The sequence below is a fragment of the Pocillopora damicornis genome, chromosome 12, assembly GCF_964200805.1.
Source record: "Pocillopora damicornis chromosome 12, jaPocDami1.2, whole genome shotgun sequence".
NCBI lineage: Eukaryota > Metazoa > Cnidaria > Anthozoa > Scleractinia > Pocilloporidae > Pocillopora > Pocillopora damicornis.
This window is the reverse complement of record NC_142681.1, coordinates 16,171,219-16,182,312: the sequence shown is the minus strand read 5'-3', so window position 1 is coordinate 16,182,312 and position 11,094 is coordinate 16,171,219. Positions and strand designations below refer to the sequence as shown.

General features: G+C 42.2%; 2 protein-coding genes across 2 annotated transcripts in view; both read left to right on the top strand.

Moving 5' to 3' along the window:
• Window positions 1-309: 309 nt before the first annotated feature.
• The window catches only part of LOC149036729 (uncharacterized), a 57,563-nt gene continuing 46,778 nt past the window's right edge, over window positions 310-11,094 (top strand). The window contains exons 1-2 of the mRNA XM_089189610.1: window positions 310-570; window positions 922-3,020. Of these exons, the coding sequence (XP_089045736.1) occupies window positions 375-570; window positions 922-3,020 (2,295 nt within the window). The 5' untranslated portion in view covers window positions 310-374. The remainder of the gene's footprint in view (window positions 571-921; window positions 3,021-11,094) is intronic.
• On the top strand, window positions 3,012-5,067 carry LOC113685604 (tetratricopeptide repeat protein 28). The gene is made up of 2 exons (XM_027203135.2): window positions 3,012-4,621; window positions 4,951-5,067. Exons 1-2 carry the CDS (start codon window positions 3,441-3,443, stop codon window positions 4,997-4,999), a joined length of 1,230 nt encoding a protein of 409 aa, XP_027058936.2. The 5' UTR covers window positions 3,012-3,440; the 3' UTR covers window positions 5,000-5,067.

Here is an 11,094-nt window from a genome sequence, read left to right as displayed (position 1 = left end):
GAAAAGTTCACCGTGACCGTGACCGTGACCGTGACCGTGTCTTCGGAAAACAAGGGGTCGATTGTCACGCAAAGATAGCTTACCCTTTAAAGAGTGAAACAAGTTTCACCGAATGTGATCCGTTGATGTGCTCCAGTTGTATTTATCCACGCGTCTTCTTCACTTATTATTTTTTGTTTTAATTCGATATTATGAATTCTTACACTTTCAGCTCGCTACAAAAAGTTTCCAGCCCGTTTTGGTAACTTCACATATGGGTTCCTGTTTGTAGTGACTTATCGTGAATCCAGAGTCATTCTGTTAACTTTTGTTATTAAAATAACGTTTCCCTTATAACAGGAGAGGATGGCAATGGAAACCTAACGACAGAAGCCATGATAGCTTTCTTGAACATCGCCTTTCTAGTTGCCCTGTTCCTGCTCAATTCAGATCGCATTCAGAAAGCCATTGAGATATGCAGCGAATGTTTGATTTTGCTAGATAACACCGATCAAAACAGCAAAGACCAATTTAAAACACTACTGCTACAATTTTACAGCGCCTTCAATTTACTTCTTTTCAAGGCTTATCGTCGTATCTCTGACTACATAAGTGCAGAAAGATACGGCAGGAAACTGCTTGTCTTATAGAGCGAGTCTGGTGACTTAGAAAGGGAAGGAGATGTAAGCTTAGCTCTTGCAGAGATTGTTGAGAGTCAAAACAGGTTTACAGATGCCAAACAACTTTACGAAAAAGCAGTTAATATCAAGAGACTAGCTGGTGAACAAATTGGCGAAGCAAGCGCCTGCGCAAGATTCGGAATTATGCTTTATAAACTTTGCGAGAACCTAAAAGCGAAGGAGCATGTTGAGAGAGCCCTTGCCATAGCAACCGAAATTGGCGACAAAGAAGGAGAAGCATCCTGTTGCGAAAACCTAAGAGCGTTGCTTCAGTTACTCGGGGAATGCGACAAGGCTAAACAGTATTTCAAAAAAGCGCTTCTCATCAGAACTGAAATTGGCGACAGAAAAGGAGAGGCAACTGACTATGGACAGCTAGGAACTGTGTTTCACTCTCTCGGGCAATACGACAAGGCCATAGAGTATCTCCAAAAGGCGCTTGTCATCAAATCTGAAATTGGCGACAGAAAAGGAGAGGCATCATGTTATGGAAACCTGGGATCTGTGTTTCACTCGCTCGGGCAATGCGACAAGGCTATAGAGTATCTTAAAAAAGCGCTCGTCATCAAAACTGAAATTGGCGACAGAAAAGGAGAAGCATCATGCTATGGAAACCTGGGAACTGTGTTTCACTCGCTCGGGCAATGCGGCAAGGCTAAAGAGTATCTCGAAAAAGCACTTGTCATCAAATCTAAAATAGGCGACAGAGAAGGAGAGGCAACTGACTGCGGAAACCTAGGAACTGTGTTTCAGTCGCTCGGGCAATACGACAATGCTGGAGATTATCTCGAAAAAGCGCTTGTCATCAGAACTGAAATTGGCGACAGGGAAGGAGAGGCAACTGACTACGGAAACCGAGGAACTGTGTTTCATTCTCTCGGGCAATACGACAAGGCTAAAGAGTATCTCCAAAAAGCGCTTGCCATGACAACTGAAATTGGCGACAGAAGAGGAGAAGCATCATGTTATGGAAACCTAGGAACTGTGTTTCAGTCGCTCGGGCAATACGACAAGGCTAAAGAGTATCTCCAAATAGCGCTTGTCATCACAACTGAAATTGGCGACAGAAAAGGAGAGGCATCATGCTATGGAAACCTGGGATCTGTGTTTCACTCGCTCGGGCAATGCAACAAGGCTAAAGAGTATCTCCAAAAAGGACTTGTCATCAAATCTAAAATAGGCGACAGAAAAGCAGAGGCAACTGACTGCGGAAACCTAGGAACTGTGCTTCAGTCGCTCGGGCAATACGACAAGGCTAAAGAGTATCTCCAAAAAGCGCTTGTCATCACAACTGAAATTGGCGACAGAAGAGGAGAAGCATCAAGTCATGGAAACCTAGGAACTGTGTTTCAGTCGCTCGGGCAATACGACAGTGCTAGAGATTATGTCGAAAAAGCGCTTGTCATCAGAACTGAAATTGGCGACAGGGAAGGAGAGGCAACTGACTACGGAAACCTAGGAACTGTGTTTCATTCTCTCGGGCAATACGACAATGCTAGAGATTATCTCGAAAAAGCGCTTGTCGTCAGAACTGAAATTGGCGACAGGGAAGGAGAGGCAACTGACTACGGAAACCTAGGAACTGTGTTTAAGTCGCTCGGGCAATACGACAAGGCTAAAGAGTATCTCCAAAAAGCGCTTGTCATCACAACTGAAATTGGCGACAGAAGAGGAGAAGCATCATGTTATGGAAACCTAGGAACTGTGTTTCAGTCGCTCGGGCAATACGACAATGCTAGAGATTATCTCGAAAAAGCGCTTGTCGTCAGAACTGAAATTGGCGACAGGGAAGGAGAGGCAACTGACTACGGAAACCTGGGAACTGTGTTTCATTCTCTCGGGAAATACGACAAGGCTAAAGGGTATTTCCAAAAAACGCTTGCCATCAAATCTAAAATTGGCGACAGAAGAGGAGAAGCATCATGTCATGGAAACCTAGGAACTGTGTTTCAGTCGCTCGGGCAATATGACATGGCTAACGAGAATCTCCAAAAAGCGCTTGTCATCAGAACTAAAATTGGCGACAGAGAAGGAGAGGCAACTGACTACGGAAATCTTGGTGCTGTGTTTCAGTCGCTCGGGCAATACAACAAGGCTAAGGAGTATCTCCAAGAAGCCCTCGCCATCAGAACTGAAATTGGCGACAGAAGAGGAAAAGCATCATGTTATGGAAACCTAGGAACTGTGTTTCAGTCGCTCGGGCAATACGACAAGGCTAAAGAGTATCTCCAAAAAGCGCTTGTCATCACAACTGAAATTGGCGACAGAAGAGGAGAAGCATCATGTTATGGAAACCTAGGAACTGTGTTTCAGTCGCTCGGGCAATACGACAAGGCTAAAGAGCATCTCCACAAAGCGCTCGTTATCAGAACTGAAATTGGTGATAAGGAAGGGGAGGCAGCAGATCTTGCAAACCTTGGAGTTGTGTCTAGAACTGTTGGAGATTATGAAGCTTCGGAAGTATGCTTGGAGAAAGCTTTATCCATATCTAGAGATATTGGAGACAGAAGAAAAGAGTTCCAAATCCTTCAAGAGTACGCTATTTTGTATTTATTTCAAAATAAACTCAAAGACTCCCTTTTGTGTCTTCACCTGTGCATTGAAAAGTATGAGGAGCTGAGATCTTTCTTGGGCGCCAATGATCAGTTCAGAACATCATTTCTGGAGGACTCAGGATCATTTACCCACAAGCTGCTTTCTAAGTTGCTTTGTGCCACCGGAAATTCTCGGGATGCTCTTTACGTTGAGGAGTTGGTTCGAGCCAGAGGCCTATCAGACTTGATGACAGAGAAGTACTCGGTTGAAACGCACATCTCTGCTAATCCACAATCTTGGTTTGGCATTGAAGACATCTCTAGAAAGGAAGAAAACTGTACTTGTCTGTACATTTCTTATTTTCAAAATGATTTGCATTTGTGGATCTTGAAAACAAGTGGAGTCCTTCACTTTAAAAGAATATCTGTGGAAGAGAATCTAGTTCAGGCTGGGTTGCCCAAAGATTTGCCTTTAAGTAAATTTTTGGCAGATTGTTTGCAACCTCTCTCCCTCGGGCAAAAGAGCTCAGCAAGATTGCGACTCGTGGAGGAACACGAGGGCAAGAACGAAGGAGTTATTTCAAGTCTATCTTTGTGTTACAAAATGGTTATTGCCCCCGTTTATGATTTGCTTGAGGAGCCTGAAGTCATAATCGTCCCTGACCGCTGTTTGTACCAAGTTCCGTTTGCTGCTCTCCGTGAAAAGGAGGGGGCCGAATACCTGTCGGAGACTCATAGGATCCGTGTCATTCCTTCTTTGACAACACTCAAGATCATTCGAGATAGTCCAGAGGATTATCACAGCAACACTGGTGCCTTGGTAATAGGCAATCCCAAGGTTGATTGGCTGCTGCCATTGCCAGGTGCAAGAAAGGAAGCGGAGATGGTCGGACGATTGGTGGGTGTTCCGCCTCTGGTAGACGAGAAAGCAACGAAGCAGGCGGTACTTGAGCGGATAAGTTCAGTGAGCCTGATACATTTTGCTGCCCATTGTAACGCCGAGAGGGGAGAAATTGCCCTCTCTCCCATTCCTGCTCCCAACGGTCGGAACGCTATCCTACCACAGGAAGCTTACATGTTGACGATGGCTGATGTCTCACGAGTAAAAATCAGAGCTAAACTGGTGGTGCTTAGCTGCTCTCACAGTGGAAGTGGACAGATGAGAGCCGAGGAAGTTATAAGAATTGCCCGCGCGTTCTTAGGATCCGGTGCTCGCTCTGTGTTGGTTGCGCTATGGACCATTTCAGACTCAGCAACAGAGCAGCTGATGAGTCGGTTCTACAAACACCTTGTTGAAGGAGAAAGTGCCGGTAAATCCCTTCATCAGGCCATGAAGTGGATGAGAAAAAACGGCTTTACCAAAGTGTCTGAGTGGGCTTCGTTTACGCTGATTGGAGATGATGTGAGGCTCGAGTTTGGCAAGCAGAGGTAAGACTCGGTGAGGACAGGTATTTCATAAATTAAAGTTAAATTAGATGTGAAGGTGGCTTTGACTTACTGGTCGCTGACTGTCGGCGGTGATCCTTTGTCACCTTGAAAATCAAAGTTGGTTTTATACCCTTTTTTTTGTTTCTTTCAAAAAGTAACAATTTATTCTTCCAGTTGGATGTAAAATATAGAATCTCGAAAGGGCCTCTTTGCCAATCAGATGCAAGTGTACATTTGCCTACGTATTACGCCTGGTAGAACTGTATTTGCTTTATTTAAGAAATGTTGATTAAGTTATTTATAATTTTTTTTTTTTACGTTTGTTACAGGAAAGAAGATGAGAATAGCTCGAAGGAAACAGACCTTAGAGACTTTTAGACGGATAACCAAATAGAATAAGTAGAGAAACTACTCTATCCGTTATTTCATTGTGTAATTACAGAAAGGGCATGCAGCCTCAAATTAAGGATATTAATTTCAATTTTTTACATTCTCTTTTCCGATCTTCTCAGAAGGAGGTATTGATTACGTATCCGAGAATATTTTTTCTGCACAAAAATTGTCTTATCCGGCCGATATAATCAGCACGAAACATTATTGACTTAGGGCTCTTAAGTGAAGTGAAGTCAGGAAAGTTAAAACAGTAGTTTAAGCACTCAGAAGTAGTACTGGAAATGACCAAAAGAAAAGCTTTTCGTAAAGATTTTACATAAAAAAATTTAGGATTCTGTTAACGAAACCTATAACAAAAGACTTTGTGAGAAAACCCTGTAAGACTTAACTGGCTCGTTTTTGATGCTTAAAAGATTGGAAAAAATTCATGGATTTCCAAATAGAACCATGGAAAAAGCTTTCAAGGTCAAGAACTTACTTAGTATCAAGTGCAAAAATGACGGCAGCAATATTTTGAAACTGGTTCAACAAGTCACTTAGGCATTATAATGTTTGAGTTAAAGTATGTTTGCATAGTGATTTAATTGTTTTTAAGTTAGGTTATTGTCAAAATGTTGTTTAGGGAATCAAAATCTTCTTGTTTTTTAGCACACTTTATACAATTTTCGGCAAAGTTTCTTAAGGGATTATGTAGTAATTTCAAAGACGCTAAAATAAAAGACAGCTTGAGAGAAATCTTAGAAAATATCGTGAGCGTTTGTTTTAACCAGGTTACAGAGTAAAACAGATAGCACTGTTGTTCATTGTTAAGGCGGCAAGGTGGTGGGATAAATGATGCAAGTGGTAGGAGTGTGTGCATGCGGTCCACGCATGAGCGCATGAGGAATTCTCATTCCTACCCCAACCTACACGTCCCAAACCCCCTTCCTCCTCCACTTCGTTCTGCTTCAAAAAGGAAATTAAAGAGATGAATTCTTGCCACATTTGTTTGGAAACCTTTCCGTGAGCTATGTTGCAAACCACCGACCCCTTAGTATCGTGTACGGTCAATACGGAAGACAGTTCTCAGAGTCCTGATTAACCGACTTCGCGATGTTGAGTCATTTGGATGCTATAGAGACTAATCTTTACATAGAAGTAAAACATCAAATAAAAGACCCATTGAAGGTGCGTTGGCCCTGTACGAGAAAATTAAGATTTAACAAAATTTAGAAGTCATTCTGAAATTTTGTAGGTGACTGGCTTTTGTTTCTGTTGTGGTAGAAAAAGTTTTAAAACATTTGACAATAATTTCGTGGGGCTCACCTCGCCGCATCGTCGGCAATTTTCCTCAGTCAGAGTCAAGACGCGCCAAGCTAAGTGACATTGCCCTCCAGTAAAATAATTTTCCAAAGAATAAATGTGGCGAGTGTGAGGAAACGCACATTTTTTCATTACTGTGATCAAAGCGCAATGATGTACCTTATTTGATATTTACGTTATCAAACTATTGATATTGACAGGGTGAGCCTAACTTTTCTGTCGAGGTCGACGTGACTTCACATTAAAAGCGTTTTTGACGGAACAAACTGAGAAGGTAAAAAATTTTATTTATCTCCCACGCGTTTCGTGGGAGATAAATGCAGGGAGGGGGAGGGTGGTCCATTTCACCCCCGGAAAAAAAACAAAATAGAAACCAGTTTGTCTTTTTGAGTTTTGGGGTAGACCCTTGAAACTGGCAAAGTTTCATTGGAATCAGTGAGATGGCACGTAGCAAGACTGCCTGGTGCTTTCGTGGACACACTCTTAATCATCAAATCACCAAAGGCTAGTAGCAACATCCATGTTGATGTGCAAAGCAGCCTCAGGCATGACAGAATTTATCTTGCTTTATTTGATAGAATAGCCAAACAGAATTAGACATTTTACTTATAAATCAAGTTGAAGGAGTTCTTTTCTGTGGATAAATAAAGTTATCAATCAGTCATTCAATCGGCTGCTCGCTACCACCCTCCCGACCCCCCTTATGTCGTACTGAAGTGCCCCAGTATACCTTTTGTTAAAGAAAAATTCACTTTTCTCTTCACTTGCACACAATTGAACTTTCTTGTGCCTTTCAAGAAATTAAAATTTTGAAGATAAAATAGTATTTGATAGGTAACAGGTATAACAGATGATGTCGTTCCCTAATCTCGTACCCACTGTGAAACTGATATAAAGGCTTGGCCGGCCGCACAAGGCCTTGGTACGAGACAAGTTGCCCTCCTGGACGGTCGCCCCAAGTTCCGTCGCCTCGAAACATGGTTGCGTCACCTCAAACTTTAAGTTACGTTAGCCCCAACTTGAAGTTCCTCAGTAATCGGGCTTCAACTTTGGTGGCTAACCAGCCTATCTTGCCTAAATCCAGCCCACATATGTTTTCTCTCACCTCTACGCCCACAGTGAAGATAAATTTTGAAGCAACTCCATACGCATTAGAATCGCGCAAAAAGATGTTTCTGTACACATTACTGTTTCTAAGGTCCATCATTTCCAACTGCTCCCTCTCAGCGTTTCTCGGAGTTGGCCTTCCGGATGAAAAGAATACACAGCTGTTTATGATAACGTTACCCATAGCTGTTGGTCCAGGGACTTCTCGATTGACTCCACCGTCAAAATTCACACGAATTCCGTCGAAGTACACATTATTCAATGAAACCGATTTCACTGGTGAAGCATTGTAAACTTGAAAAACATAAGGAGTCGAGGACTTGATAACTGCGATACCGCTCTGTGTTCCGTGAAGTTCCACCGGGCCAGGGATGGCGATATTACTGCTTACTAGGTATTCACCTCGAGGGAAGAATACCTTATTATTTTTGGAAGTTGCAGCGTGGTTAACGATGGCCTGAATGGCAGACGTGTCGTCCGAGATTCCATCCCCAATGGCAGCGGTTAAGAATCTGCCAGGACGCTTCACGTTTGTCATTCCAGTGGGTATATCCTCTGGTTCCGACGCTAAATAGTTTGGACGTAGTAGCAAAAACTCTCCATCATCGACTTCACTCGATTTCTCTTTGATAACGTATTGCCGCTCTCCCTCGCGTCGCAAAAATATGTTCTGTGCCGTGCTTTCTCTGCCAAATGCCTTTCGGGTAGAACTTATCCCCATCCTTAAACAAAACAAATCAACATCGCATTAGAATTCGTCGTTTGGCCAAACAAAGCAATTACCATATCTTACGCATCAACCGAACTCGGTGAACCCAAGGATTTTTCACGAAAACAAGATTCGCACGAGAACCAACGGGCGTACAAATACTTTGCCGATGTTTCACTCGACCTGAATTTAATGAAAAGGAAAACAACTCTGATAACAAAAAGAGTACGGGTGAGTTTAATAGTTGCGTGGAAGTTGCTGGCAAAAACAACAAAACTTTGGATCAAGCTTTCACTTGCATGTTCCTAGTTCCATAAACGGAAAATGATTTGGAGAAACCTTAAGTTACATGCCTGAAGCGTTTTCTAAGAAATCGAGCGACTAAACTCTTCGGATAATCAGATTCGGAGCTGGGAAAATTGTTGGCAAAAATTGCAATGACGTGGTATATTTGTTGATTTCACAATTTTCAACAAGATTTTGGCATGCAATCGCCTTTCGCAGAAATTCATGCGCGAACCGCCTTTGGAAAGCTAAAGTACATTGAATAACCAGCTTTAAAAATCATCAGGTAGATGTGTGATAAGACGAAACAATAGCACAAACAATAACTTTTGCGCGGCCTTTGTCTCCTAGCAGGGTAATTTAGCATTATCAAATGAGTTCATAACGTAAATTGGCCACCATAAAGAGTTTAAAAGCTGACGTTTCGAGCGTTAGCCCTTCGTCAGAGGGATTGGAGGAACTGTGGATTGTGCATGGGTTTAAAAAATGTTTGTGCTGAAAATGGAGCTACGCTTTATTAGTGGGAATTTGGTGACGGGAAAACAACTTTACAAAAAAATTAATTGAATGAAAATCGCTCGTTGATACCGCGGGGATTAAGAGTGCCGATTTGAAAGATAAATTTGACGAAGGGCGAACGCTCGAAATGTCAGCTTTTAAACTCTTTACGGTGGCCAATTTACGTTCTCAAGTCAATTGATAATACGTAATTACCCTGTTACACTCTCCCACCGACGTAGCACACAGTTTCTTTAGAAACTTACCCCCTTTATTCCTTTGTCTCTTTACCCAGCCCTGATAAGTTAATGAGCTAGGCCATTATTCCCCGAGGGAAGGGGCACAAAATCACGACCAATTAAAACCATCTCGTGTACGCCTCGCCGCTTATATTACGGATCTAGAATTTTTTCGCTACTGCAAGTAAATGTCTCGAGAACAATAGGCATTTTGCATGCGCGATGGAATGTTTTCCATTTTAAATCACATCATTTCTATTGACACTCGCCCAAGCTCGAAGATCACAAACAAAACCACTTCTGGTCCTCTCATCATGTGAAAGTGCTCGACAAAAGACAAACACTTTTCAGTGTTCTTAATGACGCGACTTTAGACTCGTTACTTAAACTGCAAACGCGTTATGCTTGGCTTGCTGGTCAGTTCAAAGAGGTCTTCAAACGCAGAACAGAACAGGAACATTCTATGCTGTGGCATATCTCACCTTGGCATGTGCAGCATCTAATAGTAATGTATCGTTTCCTCAGTGTTACACAGGAAAAGCGTACTTGGATCGGTCGCAGTTAACCGGGGAGAATTGACTCGATAAAAATCGTCTCGACAACTGACTAGGTACTCGATTTATGATAATTACGTGAATCGTTTCAGTTAAGACTCTTTTGAGAAACAATAGTACTTGGCAGGTATTGAAGACAGGGACAATCCGGGATTTCTCCTGGGAGAGGGTGCACCACAGAGGAATACCGTAACTTACAGGAGACGTAAAACGAATTTTCCAAGCGAACAATGAAGAAGAAGGGTTATGATTGGGCAATAAAACAATGAGAACCACTGAGAATTCATAGAACTTTTATAGCGCTTAACATAAAGTCATCACAAATGCGTTGATTAACATTTCATTTTAGCTTTAAGGAGATATTCATACCGAGATGTATGGGGCATTGAAAAGAGAAATCAGAACTGGCACCTTTCAAGAAATTCTCGCCTCTCCTTCGGCGACATTTTTCGCAGCTAGCATTTTCGTACCCAGCTGCTTATTGCCTCGGCCACAATCGTTTCCCATAACTTAACCACCCCAGACAATGATCGGTATAAGTAATGAATGAGGATGGTTTGCTATTCACGTTTGATCTCTAATCAATGTCTTTGACACCTCGGAAATACAACACTGATACAAGATTTAGCGGTTATCTTAGGTCAGGAATCACTCAAATAATACGTGAAAACTGTATTGAGCCCATATCAGGTCTTACAAGTACATGCCACGCAAGACAGAACGACAGTGTGAACGCCGGACAACATGAGGAAATCATAAATCACGCATTCCTTCCGGTGGTAACCGAGTTATCGAGAAAAAGTTGTCCAAGAGAAAAAAGATAACAAAAATTATTTGCAAAAAAAAAACAGGTTTTGAGAGTGGTAAAAGAAAGACCAATCAAATTTCCTTTGGTCTGGGGGACTTGGCAAACTATGCGGGGCCGGGGATTTTTTCTGTAGGCTGGAGAGTTGGCCCATTTGGAAAGTTATCCAGCCCATCCGAGCTTTGGTTGCAGTGATCGTCAATTACCCGTAAAAACATCCAAAACGATTCTATTCAAGCCAAACTTAAGTCGATTCGATGTTTATCGACAAAGTCGATAAGATACGCGCAGAAAGTCGATTTGACAAAACTCAAGTTATTTCGGTACAAAGTAAGGGATAAATTTGAGGTTTTCATTCGTCCACGGTGCATGAGACTAAACTGAGTGAAACATACAGCACATGCCATTCGGAAAATTCTCATTCGACCTATGATGCCGCGATATAATCAGGTTTAAAGTCGATTAGCTCTAAAATATTTGAAAGGAAGCGCCAGTGCCTGAAAGCACCAGAGATGTTGGTGAAATAACTTAAAACGTTGGCGAAACGACCTAAGACGTTTTAATAGCAACAGCTGGTCGTT